Here is a 26,056-nt window from a genome sequence, read left to right as displayed (position 1 = left end):
AAAAATATTAATTCATTTCCAGATTTCTCTCCATGATGGAAGGTAGACAGCCAATTTCAAGCGAATAATACAAACATAAATGCGAGGGGATAAAGTTAGATTCAGTGCGTGTGGATGGTTGGAAAAGGCCATTGCGCTTTTTTATTGTAATGTGCAACCCAACGCCTGCACCAGCAACCATAACCGAACGCAGGTCTACAAATCTCGCTTTTCCAGAGAAAAACCAAAAATTCCATTCTTATCGCCAGAAGCGGCTGTGATCTACAAAAGCGAAACACGGTTTGGCAGAAGGCAAATTAGAGCCAAAGGGTATTTGCTTGATTAACAATATATTGAAGTAGTGTTTAAAATTTTTGTCTTGGTTTATTTGTATGACGTAAACGTATTTTTTGCTTCGAACGATATTTTAATATCACAGTTTAAGATAGATAAGACAACCATTAACACCTTTTTATGCTATTCCTAGAAAATATCTAACAAACTCAACACTAGATCAGTTCAATTCACAATATTTAATTCAATTGTAAATGTACTAAAAATAGGATTTTTTTAAAGAGTTACGGTAGTAATGCGACGTTTATTTGAACCCATACAGATATAGACTGTAAGATATAGCTAGTGAAAACACTTTCCAGGTTCTCAATAGTATACAGCCGATATAAAAGTTGGCCATAGGCATAAATGAAGACATTCAACAATTTGCAGCCCTGATCACCAACACTAACACCAACACTCCTTGTATGAATAATAATGGCCAAGCAGTACTGATTAGACAGGAATTACTTCATTCCATTGAGTTTGGTTATCAAATTTGCCATATCAATATGCCATTGCAATTTGTTAGGCCTTAAGCAAACCACATGATCTCGCGAAACTGCGGTTTGGTTTGGTTCTTCGTCTAACAATTATAAATCAATCAGTGCTACGTAAGTAATTTTGTCCCTGATGTTCAATCTTGCCTGTCAATCGCCGGACCTAGGAAAATATTTTGGACAAAATTCCAGTGTCTTGGGCTCGTTTCTCCTACATTTGCCCATTTTGCTAACTACAGTTTGCCGTTTGAATATAAACTCATTTTTTCTATATTTTTTTTAACTGTATAATCTAAAATTTTATTGAACTGCCCTTCGCTTGTTTTTTATAAATAAAAATAATTAAAATTTTCTTGCATTCTTTTTTAGTTGACACACGAAAACATTTTGAAATTGTTCCACTGAATATAAATTTAAAAAAATGTTAATAAAACTAAAAAAATCTAAAAAATAGAGTGGACGGAACTTGTTAGAATTTATTAGGAATTTCCAAGTTATTAACAAAAACACAACGATGTTATCGTGCTCCTCCAGATAAGATTCGTTTCGATTCCGTGTTTCCGTCCAAAAGAAAACAAAATTCGTACTAAAAATGTACGTAGGACGAAATGGAAGGTAGGAGGCGAATGATCTATAGACACGAACATACTTTTTGTTCGATCGCCTACCCACGACTATTCAAACAGTTCTGTTTGTTTTCCTAATGGCGTGTACGTATTACTAAAAAACGCATCCATTAAAATGTTAATGAAAACGAACGTTTTTGTTGCCATTTCATTGTTGTATATTGTAATAAGTGTAGTTATTTTACATGCGATAGCGCAATTTATACCGAAAATGCGGTCGTTGATCGCTTACCTGTTTTTCGTCGAGCACCCCAGAGGACGGGGGGCGAAGCGCTGCCGACTGGGAGCGCCAGCTTGCCAACCGTATCCGGCTCTAGAACAGAAACTATTATAAGAGACAAGAGCATTGCAATTTTTTAAGTATTGAGAATATCTCGTTAAAGGAAGCAAATATCATTATTGAACTGAGGAGGATTTTACTTGATGAAAATCCATTTATCAAAATAAATAAGAACTAAAAGTTCAGATTTTCACGAAATTATATATTTTGGCATGACAAATGTTTCGACAACACCGTGTCTTTATCAAATGTGATGTAATAAATATTTGATAAAGACACGGTGTTGTCGAAACAATTGTCATGTCAATATATATAATTTCGTGAAAATCTGAACTTTTAGTTCTTATTTATTTTGAACTATCATTATGTTTGTAATACAACGATTAGTGAACTTTTCGTATCGCGTTTTGGCTCCCTGCTGCCTGGCTGGGCATACAGGGTGGGCCGTTTATCTTGGGAGATTGCCTTACCTCAAAAACTATACGGTATGGAGCCAAAAGTAATATACAAAAGTTAATTGTTGAATTACAAATCTTCAATTTATTTGAATGCTGTATATACAGGGTAATTCATTTTTCATGGGCAAGTATCAACTTTATTATTTTAAATGGAACTCCTGATATATTACTCCATTTTTTAATTATATATAAAATTCCAATATTCCTATACCTAAGTCTACCGTTTTTGGCATTTTTTAATTTTTATACAAAAAATGGCATGTATTGTTTCATTGGAGTAAGTTTTGTTGTAGACAAAAGACTCGAATAGCGGATTTCGTAAGAAGTTTCGATACATATTAATACATAATTAATACAGATTAAAAATAAAATTAAAAAAACTGCCAAACGACTTTTTTGTAATGGACACAATAAGACCAAGGACACGCGATAACTTTAGTGAATTTTATTAACGAACGCTCAAAAAAAATTAATCGCTTACAAAGGATAATAATTATTGTAACAGTTGTTAAATATGTCCTCTAATAGCAATACAAGTAGTATAAAGGGTTTCTAAATATACAATCGCATGTCTAACAGATTCAGTCCCATTTACATATCCGTCGTTTAAATTCCTAGGCAGTTGACGGTTTCTATTTGTAAACTAGAGCTTACCCCCTAGAAAAACACCTAAGGGTGTTAAGTCGCGGCTCCTTGGAGGACAGGCGTAACTACCAACCTCCCCAATGCATTCTCTATATGCATTTAAATCCGTGCAAATTTCTTAAATTCGGTGATAAGGAGCGCCATTCTGCTGCCAAATTAAATTTCGTCGTTCCCTTTCAGTCACTTCATTTTCAAGGGATGGGTAATATTTAAAAGCTCTAAGTAGCGTTGTGAATTTAAGTTCTCATCAAAAAATACTAGACCTATTATTCTGAACCTCCAAATGGCGCATCATACTTGGATAGAAGTTCTACCTGATGCTGTGACTTCCATATGATTTTAATTATTCTTGTTACTCTAATAAAGGGTAATTTCAGTTAAGGTTGTAAATAAGGATTTACCTATTCAAATAATATTAGCAAATACATTTTCTGAAACGTGTCTTTGCACAAGATTGTTGCAAAAATCTAATCCCGGTGCTCTAATTTGTGAATTGGATAAAATTTATAGGTCTTCCGCTTGTTTATTGGAAGGCACATCCAAAGCATCGTTCATTTGCTTTTGAAAATATGACAACGCCTATTTTTTTTTTCCTTCTTCAAGGTTCGATATAATCTAAAGCGTTGGTAAATCCTGTCGAAGATCTTTTTTTTCTCGGCGCCTCTTTAATGGAAATTTTGTTATATAATCTTTTTTATTGTTCGATATTTAACTTTCTGACATATCAATCTATTCCTCTGTAGTAATGTGTCAAAAAATATTTGAATTATGACAGTAATCAACAACAAACAGGTATATAAAGTCCTCCTCTGCTGTAAAATAGAAAAAACGGGTTTTGGCAAAAATATTCCAAATTAACCTATATCAAAATTAGTTTTAAAGATAAGAAAACTGTTTTGTATGAACTATTTTTTCTATCTCGTCAATTTAAGGGTGCGGAAGGGTCAAATGTTGGTATAGAAAAAGTTGAAATACTTTTTTAAAGAGTATTTATAGGAGGTTTGACTGGCAGGTCAATATTGACATATATTAATTCTTCTAAGAGTCTGTAAGAGGTATGATTTTCTCGAAAATTTTAAATATAATATTATAAATATTTTCAGCTAAGATGAAAGAGCGTAAAATAACACAGTATGATGTATAATTCAATACTGCATATACAGAATTTGCTATAGAGATTTTCTTTGCTTTTTCAGCAGACTAGGTAACTCTAAGCTAGACTGCGCCAATCGACGGTACAACTGATTGGTCTCTGCATTTTATTTCAGATAATAGCAAAACAAACATTATGCGATTATCTGAAATAAAATTATTTATTATTATTATTGTTATTATTATTATTAATATTATTATTGATTGAGGTATTCCAGAAAGGCCGCTCTGTGACTCCGACTGCACAAAACGACGTCCTGGTTTAAATATTATTATTATTATTATTATTGTTATTATTGTTTTTTTTTTCGACAGTAACATAGTGGTCCGTTGTGAATTAAAGCTAGTTCATTTTTTATTTGGAACACACAGTATAGACATATAACACAAAAAACTAATAATTTATGCTTGGTAGGCTAACAGACTACACTTATATATTTTAACTGGGGGCGCCTGGAATATTAGCCGCCACGTATTAATGGCGGAACGGCGGCGCCTAATTAAATCAGAAATCGAAATAAAGTACCGTCTAGATGAATTATAAACGGTTTGTAATTCAACCACGCCGCCCTGTAACTTGATGCATAATCTGTCGCATAAATTTGTCGGTCTATCTGAGACGCATCACTTAATTTCCCTTGATTAATCGGTAATTAAATTCAACTAGGGCCGGTCTTCGTGTATGCGTCGATAGGACGCCATGGCGGCGGCTAGCCTGTATCCCGAAGTTGCCGCCCGTTGACATAAAATAAGTCAAGCAAAAATGGCGGCAAAGTGTTCTAGCAGGCGGTTCCGAACCAGAACAGCAACTACTACCTGACTGACTAACTTAAGAAACTTTTAAAACCCTCTAAAATATTTACAAGTTATCAAGACTGCACGCATAATACTAACGCAGACATCTACGCAGCAGTTTTCTTTTAACTGTGCATCCAAATGCCACGATTCCCTCCAATATTCCGTTAGTAATGTAAGATATTGAAATAACGAAATTACAGATTCCTAACTAACCAAAGTATCGCTGTTCTTTGAAAGATTTCAGAACAAATAGACTTACGGCTTTCTAACTAACCAAAGCGCTCAGTTTTGCCACCCGCTGGTTCTAGCCATTTTTAAAAAAATATATTAACAACTGCTGCAGCGGAAAACTCAACAAAAATAAAAATAAACAGTAATTCTAAAAACAGAAAACCATGGATGAAATATACAGTGAATAAAAAACAAAAACGATCTTTTCAAAAATTTCATGGCAAATCCTAATTTATACAAAATAATATATTCGAGATATAGGGATCACTTAAACCGACTTACACAGACAACAAAAAGTAAACTACATCCATTAAAAAAAAATATATATATATATATATATATATATATATATATATATATATATATATATATATATATATATATATATATATATATATATATGGTGACACTATATTCCGGGATATCATCCGTTCGCTTGTTGAACTCCGACTGGAATCCTGCAGACGTTTCGCCAAAATCTCACTTGGCATCTTCAATGCTCGCGCTCCGAAAACACTTCGAACACGGAGCGCGAGGATTGAAGATGCCAAGTGAGATTTTGGCGAAACGTCTGCAGGATTCCAGTCGGAGTTGAACAAGCGAACGGATGATATCCCGGAATATAGTGTCATCACATTTTTCCATCCGCAAATCAATACGTGAATATATATATATATATATATATATATATATATATATATATATATATATATATATATATATATATATATATATATATATATATATATATATATATATATATATATATATATATATATATATATATATATATATATATATATATATATATATATATATATAATCTTAGCTTGTTGAACTCCGACTGGAATCCTGCAGACGTTTCCCCAAGACCTCATTTGGCATCTTCAATGCTCGCGCTCCGAAAACACTTCGAACACGGAGCGCGAGGATTGAAGATGCCAAGTGAGATTTTGGCGAAACGTCTGCAGGATTCCAGTCGGAGTTGAACAAGCGAACGGATGATATCCCGGAATATAGTGTCATCACATTTTTCCATCCGCAAATCAATACGTGAATATATATATATATATATATATATATATATATATATATATATATATATATATATATATATATATATATATATATATATATATATATATATATATATATATATATATATATATATATATATATATATATATATATATATATATATATATATATATATATATATATATATATATATATATATATATATATATAATCTTAGCTTGTTGAACTCCGACTGGAATCCTGCAGACGTTTCCCCAAGACCTCATTTGGCATCTTCAATGCTCGGGCTCCGAAAACACTTCGAAGTGTTTGAACAAAATTCATTCATCAACTTTAGTTAGCATTTGTTTTTTCTCCACGGTCTACCCATCACACTTTACCTACAGTTGCAATTGCATATTATGATTAAAGTTTAACGCCCTATAATATTAGAACAAATGAAACCCGTAAAGTAGTAAAGATCTTAAATTAATCATAAGTATCATAAAGTATCCAGTATGATAGGACTACTCGGTATCTTCGTACTTAAAATGTCGAAAAAAAGTTAATTTTAGACGTCAATTTGAGCCAAATCGAAATTTCTGAAGTTGTATAACATGGTTGAATCCAACACGTTGCTACTAAGATGGCAAAGCGAAAGAAAATCCGGAATGGGCCGTTAAAAATTTACGACTTTTTGATCAAGCTAAGAATGCCGCAGAGGCTCACGGCAAGGGGAAATATAAGCCTACAAAAGGAAAAAAATTAGATAATTCGTACTCCGAAATAAATAATTCAGCGTGGCGTATCTCTACGTGTTCCCTTTCTGCGTCAGACAGGGGAGGATGTTCGTTTTTAACAACGCCGGTCCGAGGGGTGTAATAAAAAATGAGAACTGGTGTATTACGACGAATTTGGGAGACCAGTTTTCAATGGGTAAGTTATATTATATTATATATAAGTATATATTCTCCTTCTAGCGCCATATATTCCGTAGACGGGGCTGCAGCCCGAAAAAGATTTACAGATGTCATCACTGCCCATTCTTAAACTTGGCAGCCATAACACGCGTCTTTTTCCGGACCCCTATTACAGTTTACCGTTGGCCTATGTGACCAGCTGGTCTGCCGTCTTTCTAATTTAGCAGTTTATAATTTGCGGTCTTTGACGAAATTTGTTTTTTTATATGCTGTAGGTAGGTAAGGTAAATACATGCTATTTTAAACATGCGCCCACAGCACCACATCTCATATGCTTCCAGACTTCAACATGCAGAGTAGGCGCAGTCAGAATTCAAGGTTTCCATTTGTTGTTAATGTTAATAAATGTATCCAGCTGGGCCATACGAGAGAAACTGACCGTCAGTAACATTTTTGCTTATTACCATATCATACCCTTCACATCCTTCTGGTAAGATGCCGCTTTCTGCATTCTCCAGGGCCTTTTTAAACACTCTCTACGAATACATATTTAAAAATTAAACTCAGACTCTTGAAAGAGCGTATACTCCAGTTCAACGGTAGCCGAGAAATACCATACTTAGATCCTTATTGATTTCTATTAGTCTATGAATTGAAAGGCTAATTGTATATTTCTGTGACTCTACTACCATGGTAACTTGTATGACACTGTCATAAAGGTAACATTTAATTTTAATTGAAAAGAATTAAACATTCAATACCTCGATCATGATAACATAATAAAGCTGACGATGCAAGCACAAAAATGTTTTAACGAACGTATTTGTACATAATTTGTTACCAACAAGTAAACAGCCTGGTTCGTAGGGCAGAATAAAAAACTGGGTTCCAGACTAAAGACGGAGAACTTATTCCTAGGGGGTCTAATGACAAAACGACGTTACTATTATAATAAGGAATATGTTAGAGAATTGGCCGAACCCTGTGCAACGAAATGGAACAGAGTAGACCATGATAGTTTCTGTTAGAGCGCGCGTCAATCGAATTGTTTTTTTCTTATATAATTTCATACTTAATGGCATGCCGCTCGTAATATAAAATTAGCATAAATTTTATTAAAACAGCAGGTTTTACAGCCGGTCATTTAAAATTTTATGAAACCACACCATAAATTATTTCATTACCGCCAATGCAGTAAATAATTTCGCGATAAATTTTTAGTGCCGAAGCTGAAAACGTCCTTAAAAATTAACCGATTTTACTACGCCGGCTTTTATTTGTTTGCTCGACAATATCAATTCGATGCTTTAGCTGTTTGAATAGCGTAAAATAAATAACGTAAAGTCGTGTCAATACAAGCAAGTTTTAAAGAGTGGCAATAAAATGTCTTCGTTATAGAATGGAAGTAGTATTTTTTGTTGTCAGTTATTATGTACTAGTTGAGCGCTAAACTACAGGGAGAAGCACCGAAGCATAGTCGCAAGATGTGCATATTGAAAATCGATGATTACGCTGATCTTATATAAATGGCCCAACAAGCCGAGTTGTTTCTCTTCTATGAATCCTTCTAAGGTTCTACCTTTAACTCTTCTCTTATATGTGCATTTCTAACTTGGTCCCTTTTACTTATTATTCCTTTTACTCTCCTCGAGTATTTCATCTCTGCCGCTCCAATTTTGCTCTTGTCCATATCTGACTAATATCCAAGACTCGGAGCCATATGTATATTGCTCTGTAAATTGTTTTGTAAACTTTAATTTTAGTTTCCGTGGAAATTTTATTTTTATTTATGAGCCTCTTGCTCAATGTGTACACCTTATTTGCAATTTCTATTCTATTATTCAATTCTGAAAACTACTCAACTACTGAAAGCTACTACCTTCTTCTATTAGTGCCATAACTTTGGTTTTATTTATGTTCATTTTCATTTCGTTTTTTGTTAGTATCCGATCCCAATTATTTAGATTTTCCTCCAGTTCCTGCTATGATCGTTAAATCCTTGGCGAAGGCACATATAAGTAATGAATAATAAAGGCGCAATATACTCCCCGTTTCACTCCTTCTTGTGTTATAAATGCCTTTGATTTCGTTTTTATAAACACTGGATAACTCTTATTAGTTTATTGTCTGGTAGACTACCAATTTTCTAAAAATTAATTTCTTTTAAAGTGAACACTTGATCCTGGGCGTTTCTGCCATTCCGGATCCCACTTTGCGTTTCTGTTAGAGTTCGGTCTATTTTTGATAGTAGTCTCTTCTCAAATATTTTCTTCTTAAACAGTTTCAATGGTGTACATAGCAGTGATATTCCTTTTTATCTCCTTTTTTGTGCAGTGCGAGTATTAAACCCATTTTCCAATCTTCCGGTATCTTTCCTCTTACCCATACCATATAGAAAATTTTTAACCATAATGTGGTCGCTTTTTCTTCCATGTTTTTTTCTCAACTTTAATCTTATCCACACCTCCAATTCTTCTCTAGTTATAAGTTGTTCATTTTGTTCTGTCTGTTCTTGGTTTTCCTTCCGGTATATTATGGCTAAAAATGGGGGCTTTTAAAAGATTTTTGGATTTTATATTTTTCAAAAATCTATTATAAACGCCCAGACCCCGATACCTCTAGGAAATCTTAATTTTTAGTATTTCTATTTTTGAACGTTTTTAGAGAGAAAGATGCTATGCTATATTGGGACTAAATTAGAAAATTTTCAAAAAGTTTCAATATTGACAAGCACGGAGAACTGTGACTGTTCACTTTTTAAAATGACTTATGTATCCTAGAATTGGTAATAATATAGTTGTGGATTGTGGGTTTTATTTCCTTATCACTTGGGTGTAAACTACAGAAACAATCTACAAATGCATTCTCGTTTGAGCTGCATTTTTTGTCGAAGTCAAAAATGCGATACGGCGCTTCATTTTTCCGAAACCACCAACGATCAATTTTGTTATGAACCGCGTATTGGATTTTGGCAGTTTTTTTTTTTGCACAACAGGCATCAGCAGACCCATTATGCGTTCTCCTTGACGGAACACTCGGCTTTATATCAAACCAAGTGACTTCACGTAGGTGTTGTCTCTTTGATTACCCTCGGGGATGAATTTGATTCGCCAAGCATGGTTTCACAGATAAACGTTACAGAATGTGTTCCATTGTCCCGTGTTCGCAGACTCTAGACATGGGGTTGCGACTCAAACCAAACCTAAAATGTTGTTTGTTAAGGAATCAATGACCCACAAGGATACATGCGGTCATGATAGCTTAACAGTTTTCTGTTTCATCTCATTTTTTTAGAAACTGGTTTCCGAAGTTTCCCTTATCAGCTTTTTAATGACCTACTTTAGCAGACCAACAATAGGTTCCAGTTATTTAAAGTTTATTCCGGCAACCCTTCTGGCCAGGGAGTCGACATGATTTCCTTTTAATCCAACTAAGAATGGCCTATGAAGTACCAGAACTGATGGAGAGGCATAGAATTTTACCAGTAATTTTAACCCGTAACAGTAATTCCTGCTACCTGTGATTAGCAGCACACTGGTCATCTTACCCATAGCCATTATAATCTTAAGTTTCAGAGATTTGGAACATATTCTGCATCCGGATCCTTTCTTACTCTTTGAACGATAGGAGTAGATGTTAATTACACCTGCCCTCTGATGTTACTCGTGTAGGGTTTGTCGAATATATATTCTGGCGTGAATCCTGCCTGCAATAGCCTCTTTTATTAACGTCTTTAGTATTAATACTATTGAAATATTATATTATGCAATACGTTTGATAAACGCCATATACCGAAAACGTCTAAAGTCCTCGCGATAATAGCTAAGGAAGCTTCCATTGACATGATACGCAGGTGCCTTCACTCATTATTTTCCAATTAAAATGGTATTTTCCTATATAGATTAAGTGAAATTCATTTCAAGTTCAAACTCTGTTTTGTTGTTATTATATTATACATTATAGGAACACATTTTTGGAGCAGCGTTCATGGTCTTTATCGGATTGAATTTATCTAGTTGTCCTCATATTACAACCTGATGGGATCTTCCACAATCAGTAGCAGATCGAAACAGTTCCTTTACAGCGGCTCCTGTCGATCACTTACTTTCCACATTGATGAGACTTGGGATCTTGAGCCTTTAAGATATTTCCAAGATATTTCCTCCCCTTTATTTTTATTACACTAAACAATTATCGCTTAGTATCCATCCTATTTAAAATATGTTTGTTGGTTGTGTGCTATAGCTAACACCATAATTCCAATTCCTCTATACAATACAATTCAATTCAACAATTCTAGATTTTTTAAGGCAGACGTATTGAAATTTTTCAGTTTCTTATGACATGATAATTGTACTAACGAAATTTGTGTTTTTGTTATTGGACTGATGTTAATACCCTCAAACGGAATTTTATCCACATTAGTGACAAAACGTTAATCAATTGTATGCAATTAATAGGAACAAACAGCAAACAAAGTAATCCCACAACGGCAACTTTATTCGTTGATATAATTTACAATGTCGAGGCGGAAATTACTGAAATAAAATGTTAACTTGGTTGTCACCAATGACATAATCTTATCGTAAAAGTCGGTTTGGGCGTTAGTTGTGGTGTCAGCTATGCTTTTACGGCACATACGTGCATTGAATTCCCCAAGCGAATGCACTTAGTATAATAAGTGTTTGAGTTGAATTATTGTAGACAAAATTTGAACAGGAACGAATTGTGGGAGATGCGAGTGGGACGTAGTCGTGACGAATCTCTGAGAATAACGGGCATACGTAAGACAGCAGGATTTTTAGAGGAACTATTATAAAATCTCCCGCGTGCATCTACCGAAAAGATAAATCTGTGATAAGTTCTATACAAAGAAGAGGAAATGTAGGATCAAGTCATCGGGACAAAGAACAACGACTCAATGTGGAAGTTGTGAAGAATGCATTGAACTGATACTGTGCTAATAGCTCGATTACCACCTACGACAGTACAACATCAGGACTCCGGAATCCGCTGATAACAACAGATAAGACGGATTATAACCTGACAGAAAAGGAAGGAAATAATCACTATTTACGTCCATTGGAACATTGGAAAGGAGAAGGTGGAGAAGATCAGATCGAATGAGAACCTTTCTACAGAGGTGAAAAACACCTGGCAATAATTCCCCTGGTGATCCCGACGGCAGGGTATTTTCTCGCACAATCTCTAGATTCTGCGAGAGCAAGCAAATTGTGATTAACCAAAGCAAATAATTTTTTTTTAATTACAAGTTGCATAGATCATTCAGAAACAAGACTAGCCATCAAAATATGTACAATAAATTTAAAGTAAGAGTGCAGATAAAAAAGACAAAATTATTACATAATAAAGAAACATCAAATTTTCTTTTGAAATTACAATTAAATGTGTTACAGAAAAGAATGGTACAGTGCCAAATATTTTAGAAGAGTCAAAAGATCCATGTGTTAAAATCTCAGTGAACCTATTGTTTGTTTTTTGTTCAGGTATTGTTAAAAAAATGCAATTTAATTCAATCAATAAATAAATATAATTAATCAATGTAAACAATTGTGGTTACTAAGTATTCCTGAAAATTTTAAAGGGATATACTTTTATAATAAACCAGACCCCCGTTGATAAAAACGAATTAAACGAACAAAGTACGTATGTATGAGCAACATTTTCCAGGTAAACATAAATGTGGAAAATAAAGATTTTGACAGCACTTAGGGAAACATTAAGGGGCAAATATGGAAGTTTCATAATTTAATAACCATCCAAACTGCGTCTCTCCGGTTTTAGCCGGGTTTTATTGCTATGGGAATTTTACGGCCACCTCGAATGCAACGGTCTTGGCAGTTTAACGGAAATATTACATTACGGAAGTAACAACGTAAAGGGAAATAATTTCATTTTAGTTTTCAGTAGACTGTTTGTAGATAATTCGAATTTATTACAACCGCTTACAGCGATGAGGGAAAACTTATTGCTTCAAAATATCCATATATACGACCCATTAAAATCTGGAACCAAATATGCCTCAAGTGCTACATCAAACATGTTTGACCATGTGTAATCCTTGCAGATCAGTCTATATTCCTTTCGAGTTTGTAGAGAATGTCTCTAAACTTCTCTGGTTTTATTCTTATCAAATATTAACATGAATATTTCTTTGAAACGACATCATCGACATACATCGACGCATCTTGATGTAGCACTGGCCTATCGTTCTTTGTGCATTTCGCTCATATAGGCAAGTATGATGTTTTCGAACAAGATGGTCACAAAAAAATTAAGAATATTATCCTAAGTCAATATTCTTGCATGATAAGATTTAACTACCACTTCCACGTAACTTCGAGTAATTGAAAGATTTGACAATCTTGACAGTTTTGAAATATTTCTTAATTAAGACAGATATTCTGTCATACAGCAACTTTATGGAAGCGTCAATCATATAATACGTCCAACAGTCCTTTCATCTAAGATTACCGTTGGTAATAAATAATAGGCAAGAGAGTAGAACGTTGTTCAAAGTTTCCATGATGACAAAAAAATCTTTTGAAAGTTTTGATTTAGAGAGTACATACTTATTTATCGAGCAACCAGTATCAGCAGTGAACTTAAAACGCTGCTCAACCTTGAAAAATATCTTAAGTACTCACGATCCTAACAAGCATCGGTTCCTAACCTGTAAAATTGGCCGACATTCCGAAACTACCACTAATTGAACACAAGAAACTAAACCATTAAACTAGCAGACAACGGTTTACAAAAAAAAAACTAAACCACGCATATTAAACAACCAAAAGCGGTTCCCAATTGCGATATCTAACATAAACAAAACTCGGCCTGTATGTCTCCCAAATGAAGTAATACCGAGTCGTTGAAATATGCGCATGTCTGACTTAAAAATAACTTGTTTAAACGATCAAACTAACCAAAAGGAAGAGGTGCGTAAACGTATGGAACTGCTTTCGTAGCAAATTGAATTAGTATAAACCACAACCCGTTGCCCGTTTGATATTTTTATTCTTTATATATATGGCGTCAGCGCCTGTTTAAAATCCTGCGAGTGCCGTAGAATAGGAACACGCCGAACAATTGCTGCACGAATACGGATCGCCCAGTGACATCTGTGACGCAGAAGTTAAGACAAAAACGGAGAGGAGAATCGTAAACAGTTACCTGCTACGAGTGTAGAAATTTGTCGGTCTATTTAGGACACGCTTAACCTGTTAATGCTTGTGCCTCGTGTTGCATAATCCATGTTACAGGGTGCATGGTTCGTAGCGAATGGTTTATTCAAAAAGTACAGGGCGTCCCATTAAGAGCAACGACGCACCGTCTTACGGAAACGAACGGTATTAGAAATTTGAAAGAAAAAAGTCAATCAGAGAGAAAATGAAGGAAATTATTTTCGTGTTCCTAAAATAGCCACAAGGGGGCGCGATTACAACCTTTTCTTCTATTTACGGTGGTTAGAGCGAATACTATCTCAAAGTTTAGATAAGTCTTTAAATTCGTGTTTTATTTGGGAAATGAGCATTCAACTATTTCTTAAATTTATCTTCTTCTCTTCAAATTTTAAGGTATTGAGACGCGGTTTTCACCGAGTTACTGTGCCCCCAATTGACTCAATTCTGCACGACTTTGTCGCAGTTCACTGTAGCTGTAGTTAATATAAGAGAAGATCGCACAAACCGGTTTTTGAAAATCAAAATGATAACTGCGCCCTCTAGTGATCATTTCAGAAACTCGATAATAATTTTTAAGCATTTTCTCTGAGCCGATATACGTAATATATTTACCAATCGCTCGTATGTCCCAATTTTATCCATTTTGTTTAACTACGTTACAATATTCTTGTACTCTTTTTTTAAGGGTATCCCGATTAATTATTAATTAACTTAAATCTACAATCAACTAATTTTCAATTATGAACTTGCTGAGCCCAAATTTACAGAATTTCGAGATTTTTTAAATCTCACTCGTTCTTTTATGATCATTGAAGAACCTTTACTTCAAAATATGAGCAAATAATCACTCAAGTTAATTGTAGTTTCTGTTAAGTGGTTTCACCAAATTTTAAAGCAACATGAATTTTCCGTTTGAATAAGCATTAGAATCCTGAAAAAATAATTCCAGTAACTTTAGTAATTGTAGAAATTAGAACACGCTGTTCCCTGGCTTAGTGAAATTGAAAATCGAAAAAAATGATATGTAAAGCCAATAGAGGAGAAAGTGCAAAAATTGATTTGGTAACTAGGCCTAACAACGCTATAGGACGACAATCAGCACGCACGAGAAAATAAGAATAAGGTAGCGGGGCGTAAAATTTAAGGAACAATGCGCTGGTATATTTAAGTACGAACCGTCGTTTTGAATGTATTTTCTATTTGAAGCAATGCACATACGTGATGTGATAACTCTACAAGGCAAGAAAACTCCTATTTGTAGGAATTTTGTTTCCTATTTCTATAAACATTTTTTTACATCTGATCAAATTTTCTGATACAATGAGACTGAAAACAGACGCAGTTAGCACTATTTGATTGGATAACTGCATCGTGTTTTTTATTTTTCTTGGTTAGGATGGACGAGCGAAGGTAAAGCTTTCGAGGTCTAGATGACCACCAGGAGCCCGCGGACATACACTAGTCAGTATACCCATGTCGGGGCACTTAGCTTTAAGTGTCGATATTTTCCCCTATTTCATTTTGGGTTTTTGGAATGTTTATTTTTGTACACCAGTGGGAACGCATTTTGGTATCTTTTTCGAAGTGAACGGAAAGCGAAATGGCCAAGGTAGTCTGGCTTTATAGAAGCACTGGTTAAATCAGATTTTTGAGTAGCTCCGATGGTCTATTTTTCATTGGCTATTTTGTAGTTGGTCTGGCGGATCGCGGATCATTGGATTCCCATTAATAATGAATTAAGTGATTAGATTATTCATTTGTTTTAAGCACTGTGTTGTGCATTCTTTTAACATGTCCGATTAGTCTAACCCTATGTCGCCTCGCTCGCCATCAAAACCCGCCACTACGGGTTTCTATTTCTAGTTTAATTTTTTTATTATATTATTTTAATTATTTCTTAGGATCTCCTGCAAGCTTTAGTAATAGCACTTTTTCAAAAATCCGAGTAACGCTTTTATTTTTTATAAAAACATACACCAACACAAACCATAAATAAATGACAGGACTTTTTGGTAACAGCTCTGTTTAAAAGCTAAATCCGCATAACCTTTCGAATATTCTTCAAACATTCTCCCCATATGCACATATTGTTTTGCGGCGCTTTATGCAGTTTGTCGATCCCTATTTCTTAACAGACGCTTCTAGTCACGTACAAAGTTTTTCATATGCATATTTTCTCTCGGGTTTCCTTTCGGGCGGAAGTGTTAGCGCGAATATGGCGCTTTCCTCAGTTCAAACACCCGGAGAGCTTTCGACATAATGCGGAATAAGAACGCAGCCAAATTGAATAGAACTTTTCCACTCGTATATTCGTATATCTCGGTAATAATAGGTGCGATTTTTGTTTCGGGAACAGTATCCAAAAATACACGAACCAATGCGCCAAACAATCAAGAGTTTCGCCTCAACTTTAGGGGTTTTGAAAGCTTCAAAATTTATGGCCCGATGAATTACAGAGGTCGATAATACTCATCAGTGAAATTTAATGGACCGTTGAGATAAAAAAGATCACCGCTCATCTTCCTTATATTTATTTTTCGACTTCATACTCTAAAATATTTCTTTTGACTTTTGTCACTTCTGAACAAAAAACTAATGATCATAATAAAAATGCTATCCAAGTCATCAATAAAGTTCTTCAATTACTTGTACTTGCTCGTGACTGAAATGGCGTTTATCAAACTCGTTTTATAATATATTATTATATTTAAGGACTACAAATAAGAATTAAGATTATAAAATTCTTGCTTTTCACACTAGTATTTGTCATTCCAAACATGACAATTTGGCGCGTTTTAGTGAGGAATCTATTGGCAATAATTTTTGACAAAGAGTATGTTAAGATTTTAAATTAATATATGCAATGTAATAAAACATAAGACAACAACGAAGCATATAAGAATATTCAGAAAGAAATCCGATCACAGATAAGAAAAGCAAAAGAGGTATTCTACAAAAGAAAATGCGACGAAATAGAAGCCCTTCAAGAAAAGCACGACAGCTTCAATGTCCACAAGAAAGTAAAAGAACTGGCAGGGTTACAGAAAAAAAGACAACCGTCAATACTCACTGACCAGAATGGCAAAATCATTATGGAAATGGAAGAAAAACTAAGGACATGGAAGAATTACATAACAGAATTATTCGATGATGAGAGAGATATAAACAGAATAGTAACAGAACAAGAAAACAGTGGACCGGAAATAACTAAAGAAGAGGTCATCCATGCTATAAAAATCACAAAAGATGGAAAAGCTGCAGGGCCTGATAAGTTACCCTCTGAAATTCTCAAATTGATAGAAGAGGAAAACATACACAGTCTAACAGATCTGTTCAACACCATATACAAAACAGGTATTATATCCAGGGAACGGTTGCTATCAGCGTTCGTCACTATCCCAAAAAAACATAATGCAAGGCAATGCACAGACTTTGAACAATCAGTCTAATGAGTCATACGCTAAAAATATTTCTGAAAGTGATACATCACAGGATATACAAAACATTAGAACAAGATATCAGCGAGACTCAATTCGGTTTCCGAGGTGGCTTAGGCACAAGAGAAGCAATATTTGCCCAACGATGTATGGATATGAATCAGGATCTTTATATATGTTTCATTGATTACAACAAAGCCTTCGATAGGGTCCGACACGAACAATTTATCCAGCTTCTGAAAGAGAAGAACTTAGACACCAGAGATATAAAAATTATTACGAATCTTTATTCTAATCAAAAAGCAGTGGTAAAAATAGAAGGGAATAACACCGAAGAAATAGAAATCCGTCGAGGCGTTAGGCAGGGGTGCGTGCTATCACCGATGTTATTTAACCTTTACTCAGAGGAAATAATGAAACGAGCATTGGACGACGAAACGAAAGGACTAAAAATTAACGGAGTGCCTATCAACAATATAAGATATGCGGATGATACGATCCTGATAGCTACCAACCTAAACGAATTACAGATTGCAGTAGACAAAGTTAATACATCGAGTGAAGAGTTCGCACTGTCACTAAAGGCAAAAAAGACAAAATTTATGATAATATCAAAAACAGCACAAAACAATTCACAAATTCATATAAATAACCACTCCATAGAAAAAGTTGACAGTTATAAATACTTAGGTACAATTGTAAACAAAAATAACGACTGCTCTGAAGAAATCAAAACTAGAATAGGACAGGCGAAAACAACATTTGGGAAAATGAAAAGAGTGCTCTGTGGCACCGATCTCAGCTTGGATTTAAAAATCAGAATGGTGCGGTGGTATGTTTTGTCGGTACTGGACTATGGTGTAGAGGCTTGGACTCTGAAGAAACTGGACATAAGGAAACTGGAGGCGTTCGAAATGTGGTTGTACCGTAGAATACTTAAGGTAAAATGGACCGATAAAGTGACCAACATGGAAATCCTGAAAAGAATAAAAAAGGAATAAGAAATTATCATTACGGTAAAAAAGGGTAAACTTCAGTACCTTGGACACGTCATGAGAGGAGAAAAGTACCAACTACTCCAACTGATATTACAGGGAACAATTCACGGAAAGAGAAGTGTAGGAAGAAGGCGTCACTCATGGATGAGAAACTTACGTGACTGGTTGGGGTGCACCGCAAACCAACTATTTCGGTCGGCTGTGTCACGAATACGAATAGCACTGATGATTGCCAACCTTCGCAACGAATACGACACTTAAAGAAGAAGAAGGAATAAAACATCATCCAGTTAAAAAAAAAAGATTTATTCGGTTTGTTACAGTTACAGAAACGAGTTGCAATAAACACTCTGTACTGTATTTGAATTATTTCGACAAATCGCAATGATTTAAATATTTTTTTTTCCAAAAAACTGTTAACGAACAGCGAATTCATAACGAATATGAAAAAGAAGAAACTTTAAGTTTTGAGGACGAGACAAGAAAAAACAATATTAACTACTTGTTGTATATTGATAATACATATAATCAGCACGTTAATATTAATTTTATTTGAATATAACATAATTTTATCAGATGGAGAAGCAAGTCAATATTTTTCAGACATCTTCTATATGATGAAGATTTTCTAAAAACTGATGAAAAAATCAGAGCTAACGAAACATTTTATCGAGCCATAGATCAAACAAAGATATGCCGAGAAAGGGACCAAAAATGATACGCTGTTATCACATTTGTTAAAAATTTCGAGCTGCGACATACTAACGCATCTCGCTTCGATCCTTTTAAAAATCTTCGGATAAGTTTGACGCAGCTGAGATAACCCTACGGACTGATAATGTTTGCGTATCTTATAACTTCACGTTCTGTAACGGTTGCACTTCCTGCCAATACTCAAGAACGCAGCTAATCATGATTATAGAGACCTAGACAGTACAAGTATAATCATTCTTTGCCAATAATAACCAAAACTAACCAAAATGTATCAAATTATAATCCTCAAAAAATTTAATAAAAAATTTTCTTTAAAAAGAAAACACATATCAAACAATATCATTAAAGGACTATATCGACAATCATTTTATTCGTTTCAATCTGGAAACCCATAAGAGATATGAAAAAAAGTTTCGCACACTCCTGGACTCTCCTGGAGATTTAAAATTTTATAATTTTGTTGATACAGGATGTCCCAAAAAAGTTCCCCCCGACATCAACTTTGTTATTTTAAATGGAACACCCTATATATTTCGACATTTTTGAATCCTTGGTTATAATAAAGGTCACTTACTTAAGAAATTCCAATTCCAATTTTGCATAGTTAGTAATTGACGTTATGTCTTTTTTTCATATTTTGATTGTCCCATATAAAATTGTGTTGTGACGCTACTGATCGAGATATTGCAGCGAAAATTTAACCACATACTAAGGAGACGATGCACTACTCGATAAGTTTGATAGATGCACCTCAGCTTATACAGAGCTTTCCAAATGGGTGGTGCTGTTTTGGCTAATTCAATTAACAAAATCTCAAGATTTTCAAATGAAACACCCTATATTTTTATTCGGATAGCAATTCTATGATAAAAAATAAGTAAAATAAGTAATTTATCTTATATTTAAGTTATTCTTACTTTTAAGATATTCGAAGTTTAAGATAACACCCGTATAAATGATCAAGTAGTGCATTACCTGCTTAGTCTGTGGTTAAATTTTATTAACACAATTTTATATGGGGTAATCAAAATATGAAAAAAAAAACAAATAACATCAATTTCTGCCTAAACTCTGCAAAACTTGAATAGGAAGTTCTTAAGAAGTGACCTTTATTTTAACCAAGGGATCAAAAAATGTCGAAACATACAGGCTGTTCCATTTAAAATAACAAAGTTGATCTCGAGGGGGACACTCTTGGGACACCCTGTATTAACAAAATTATAATATTTTTAACCTTCAGGAGAGTCCAACAAAATTTTCTACTATGGGTTTCCAGATCATATAGTGGATCTTTTTATTCAGCACACGGTGTACAATCCCTGTAGCGACCACACTACAAATTTTGATACCTTAACTATTTTACGAACTAAAGACAATTAAAGTCGATTCCCATTTGAGCAATTCCCAGTAGAAACATAAAATATACAACAGTTACTCTCAACTGTGTTCGTGTCAGTAACTATTTCCTAACTATCCCCTTATCCAAGTTCGAAAAGTTCGTTCAAAGCTTTAAAAACTCTTCGGGCCACATGCTCTGTTATAAACACTACAATTACAAATTTAGTTAATTAATTTTGCAATTAGTTTTCCCAATTAGAAGCGGTACTCGTGCGAAGCCGACTGCAGCTTTTGTTCGACTTGAAATATGATGCGAGGAATTGATGAAAGTTTTCGTGGTAAATTACTCCGATACCGGAAGCTTCGCTGAAGTCGAGTATTTTTTAACTCGCAGTAAATTGCAGTTTTCAGCAAAATCTAGCGTTGCGATGATATATAATATTCGAAAAATTTTAAGCGAAAAATGTGAATCCTTCTGAAATGATTCGGTAATCTTAAATTAGTAGAACTTCAATATAAAAGAAGATAAATGAAAAAAGATTCGCGTAGTATGCTAGTTTTATACAGGCTGTTATTTATTAATGCCTTTTACAGGATAATTTCCAAAGTATTTTTAAGGAATCGTGTGGTCCTTTTTAGGCTACGTTAGGGCGTCAGATTATTATTTTTCTTTTCTGCATAATTTCCCAAAATGTTTGTGGCATGAGAAAGTTGAAATTTACCCTTTCTTACCTTCAAAGGCTAATAACTTTTATACGATCCTGTTTTATATTTTTGTAAAATGAATGAAAAATGAATTCGTCCTCTTGTTAGAAGTCGATAGGAGCAACCGTTCCCGAAATCTTTTAGTTTAAAAGAAACAATGGGTGTGTTTTGAAAAAAGTAATATACTTCTAATAATAAAATATCAAATAGGTCCGCTAGTTTATTCTACAATCGGTTTTGTTTGCTATCATGTCTTTTTTTTTTTCATCGCAACTATTAATAAAAGTGAAAAAAGATATGTAAGTAGCTCCCCCTACTAGTAAGAGGTAAGTAAAAAACAGATACTAATTTTCGTTCCGAAGTCGGGATTACTTGTTTACTTACAGAAACCACAGATTCCAAAATAAAACTTTGATACCCCGTAACTCAAGTTTTTTTGCCTTAAAGATCACACTGTGAAATCGGACACTTACTTAATAACACCCTGTAGAGAGATTTTAGGAATAAATCGACCACCGTCAAAGAAAGAATTTTATAAAATGTACTATTCAACAAAATAATAACAATCTTTGTGTTTCCGCAACTATTTTGTTGCAATGGTATCGTTTAAATTTTGAATAATTGCAGTCTTTTTGTGTGGAGCACCTCATATTATACTCTACCCTCAGAGTCTGTGTTGATATATAGGGAAGTAGAAAAGAAGTAAAATTGGGTGTCTTTTTTAGTTCTTTTAGTTCGCGAGCAGCTTCTGTAGCCAAAAGATTAGCAACCAACTTAAAAATTACTTTTAACTTTTAACGTGCGACAGGTTTTAATGTTCGAAACTCCCGCTTTCACTTGGATCGAGATAAGAGTTTAACGATGAAGGATGATAAATGAGTTTAATATTTGCGTCACATTCAACAGACAAACGAGTGCGCAGTGTGCGTCTTACGAAGAGTTATTTGCAAACAAAATTCTTTGGTGTTCAGAATGGTTTATTTATGGAAACGCAAGATAAGTGATTTTATTTTTAAATAACGTAACAGTATTATCTACGATCCAACCATTAGTCCAATTTATACTGCCAAGAGAATACCTATAAATCTTACGAAGAAATAAGAAGCGAAATGGTCAGTTCATTAACTCTTTTGTCGATTCACTATTCTAGCTTTGAAAATTGCGGGAATGGACAATTTTATGCTCAGCTTTCGTTAGTTTTAAAATAAAATCGTACCAAATTACTGAAGATGCAGTTCTTTATTTGAATAAACACAAAATGGCATTGACAAACCCAATTAATTTTACATAAAATTGTAAATTTTTGTTATTATATGTTATAATTTTTTTAGAATCTCTACATTTAAGCAACTACTCTTAAATATTCTTCTATGCCTGGGATGATAGTTTATATCAAATGTTTTTTTTATTATATTATTATGAATTAATTGGGACTGAAAATAACGATATAATAATAGTAAAAAAATGTGCAATTACTAACCAGCTTAAACGTTTTCCATAAATAAAAATCGATATAAAAAAAATATATTTACACTATTATATGAATTTTATTATTATATTTATATTATACATTTATTAACTATCGCATTTTTCGAACTGCTACAACTGATTTCCATTTCCATTTATGAGGATAATTGTCTGTAACGTAGCATCCAGAACGCAGTAGCCTTTAAGTATACGAGGTGTGTTCAAAACGTAAGGTGACTTTTGTAATTGGTCGGGCTACGTACATTCGATCTTTTCGATATTGTTTTTGTTATGTTGGTACGCATGTCCCTAACATATGTTCACAGTTTCAGCCAGTTTGCCCTTTTAATTTTTTTTGTAGAAGCGTTAGAACAAAGAATTTGCATAATATTTCGTGAAAAAAATGCAATACTGGCTGCAAAATAATTGTTGATTGTTGATAAAGGCATATACGGTGAATCTAATTTGAGCAAAAAAAAAAATTATAAGTGATACAAGCTGTTCCTAGATGGCAGAGAAAACGCCGATAACGAACCTCGCTCTGGACGGCCCGGCACGTCAACAACTGATGAAAGCGTTCAAGAAGCGAAAAAAATGGTGTTGAAAAATGGTCCAATCACTATTAGAGAAGTGGCTGAAAACGTCGACATCTCTATTGGCTTGTTCTATGCAATTTTTTCCGAAGTTTTGGGCATGAAACCTGTACAAACAAAGTCCTTAATTTTAAACAAATTTAATTAATTAATTAATTTTGAACAAAAGGACCGTCGAAGGAGCATCGCTCAAGAACTGATAAACGACGTCAATGATGATCTTTATATGCTCAAATAAGCAAGTTTTCTTTCATTATCGTGGCGTAGTACATTAAGAGTTCTTACTACAAGGTCGTACGGTCAATAAAGAGTATTACCTTGAAGTTATTCGCCGTTTGCGAGAAGCAATACGAAAAAAACGTCCGGACTTGTGGGAAAACAATTCATAGATTTTGCATCACGATAGTGCACCTGCTTACTCACAGTTGCTTGTGTTTAACTTTGTGGCCAAACACAAAACAACAATCATGACTTAGCCACCATGATCACCGGATAGAGTTCTCTGCGACTTTTTCCTGTTCCCAAAACTCATGAAAGGAACGAGGTTTGGAACGATTGAGGAGGTAAAGAAAAAATCGCTGGAAGAATTCGACGTTATATCAGAAATTGTTTACCACAAGTGTTTCGACGATTGCAAAAAACGTTAGCACAAGTGCATTATAGGGGACAACATCAATTTTGATAAATAAATAATGTTTGAAAAACTTAAAAGTCACCTTACTTTTTGGACACACCTCGTAAGTTTTAAAAATCTTGAGCTCTATATTCTTTCTAAACAAGCATAATAGTTTAGGTTAGTTTCAATTATTCTCTATTTGAAAAAATTAGAATACTTGTTTACATTTTTTGATTTGCTTTAAAAAACATAATTTCAAATTAAATTACTGTCGTAGTTCATGTCCATATTGCTACTGTGATTTATTTTTGAAGACAACAATACTCTTCTTAAACCTTGGAAAAATGGTCACTCTCTTTGGTATTATATAGCTTATTTTTTCTGATAATAACAATAACAATAATAATATTGATAAGTCATAAAATTAGGATAGAATAGAAGTATATTTCAAAAAAAGGACTCAAACAACATATACATACATACACACTTCTGAAAAACGCATAAAGCGCGTAATCAAATTTAAAAAATATCGGAGATGTTATGTTTAAAAAAAACTTTAGCTCGTATCTTAAAAATGATGAGTACGCCACTGGATTTTAGGAAAAAAAGATCGCTAAGATTTCGTATTCACTGTTTCGTTACGATTCACGGTGTTTTTAAAATACAAAGGGTAATTGGCAATGGCAAAATCTCTTATAGTAAGTGAGATAATTCCCCAATGACAACCAAAAATCAGCAAACTTGACACACACAGTTATTTTTGATTTACCAAGTTTCAAACGCCCGAGTAGCGTTGAAATTAATTTCTCGAAAATTTTGAAATACAGATTATTGCGCGCCATTTCAATTTTTTTGATATTACTTATGAATCTGTCAGAAAGCATGGTAATGTTTCTTTTAAATTGAAAGATAGCAATTGGTATCCTTATTATTGGAAAATATTACTCATTAAACATATGTGCACTATTTAGCTTTGCGATTTCACGAACTTATTTCACCACCATGTTACAAAACAAAACATATATACAAGCATTATATAATAACTTCCCCAATAAACCAAACCCAAAACAGATTAAATTAAAATACAAAAATTATTTAATCGCGAAGATTTTCTGATTCTGATTCTAATATATACTATGACACTAATATACATATATTAAGAATACTTTGAATATTTTAGAAGAGCCACGATCATAAAATTTGGCCAAAATTGACTGAAAACGCCAGGGAGGAAAATTTTTACGCGGCGCGCCTAATACTCAAAACAAACTCGGCGGTAAATTTGAATTAAAAAAAAAATATTTGGCGACGCCGACGTGAAGCCGAACAACAAAAACCTACCTTGCTCGTCTATGTCTTCCATAAATACAGCCGCGATAAATAAATTTTCTCTTGGCACAATTTCCTCGTCGCCGCCCCCGGGGAAACTTAATAAACGAAACGGGCGGCGAAGAGACCCATTCGTCACCCGGATGGGTATTCTATTACTATTTACAACGGTTACTCAGCGTGAGGAGCGAACCCGGTGGGGTGTTCTATTATTTTCCTTGTACATTTACAAGCGCACGGGCACACACACACACATACACGTCCACGCACGAGGCGGCCCGGCGATGTTACCCTGGCAACGGGAAGGACGCACGCCACCGGACGCCGCGCGACTACGGCGTCGCGACGCGGCATTCGCCGTCGCCTTCCTCGCCCCTACGTCGACGCTAAACCCGAATTAATAAACATACGCCACCGCACTGGTTTGCGGGCTTCTGGTTCCGCGCGGAATTAAAAGCTGATAAATGCAACCGGAAAGCATCAAAGCAGGTGAAAAGCTCGAAACAAGTCAAATGTGTTTGCGAGGAAGATGATGGAAACGTCGCACTGTCGGAAATTCTTAGAAACTAGCACCCAACAGATTTAAAGGAATATCTTAAAATTTGCCGTTAATATGAGGGTATTGGCATATTTCTGTGTAGCAAAATAATGAAATGACAATTCTGGGTATGTGAGAAATACAAGGTGTTTTTTAATTCTTCTTCGCATGATCTTCACT

The 26,056-nt window shown here is 34.3% G+C and overlaps 1 protein-coding gene across 12 annotated transcripts in view; it reads right to left on the bottom strand.

Moving 5' to 3' along the window:
- LOC132700025 (dual 3',5'-cyclic-AMP and -GMP phosphodiesterase 11) overlaps positions 1 to 26,056 on the bottom strand; it is a 227,588-nt gene that overhangs the window by 180,579 nt on the left and 20,953 nt on the right. For 7 of the 12 annotated variants that reach the window (XM_060667082.1, XM_060667086.1, XM_060667078.1 and 4 more), the window contains one exon: positions 1,671 to 1,751. In XM_060667082.1, the coding sequence (XP_060523065.1) occupies positions 1,671 to 1,751 (81 nt within the window). Of the gene's footprint in view, positions 1 to 1,670; positions 1,752 to 13,607; positions 13,788 to 25,350; positions 25,562 to 26,056 lie in introns of those variants that run through there. The other 5 variants (XM_060667084.1, XM_060667088.1, XM_060667083.1 and 2 more) reach the window with 4 other exon arrangements.

Source organism: Cylas formicarius, unplaced genomic scaffold (assembly GCF_029955315.1).
Source record: "Cylas formicarius isolate icCylForm1 unplaced genomic scaffold, icCylForm1.1 PGA_scaffold_3__17_contigs__length_32017465, whole genome shotgun sequence".
Taxonomy (NCBI): Eukaryota; Metazoa; Arthropoda; class Insecta; order Coleoptera; family Brentidae; genus Cylas; species Cylas formicarius.
The sequence above is the reverse complement of the archived record's forward strand: the minus strand, read 5'-3'. Positions and strand labels throughout refer to the sequence as shown.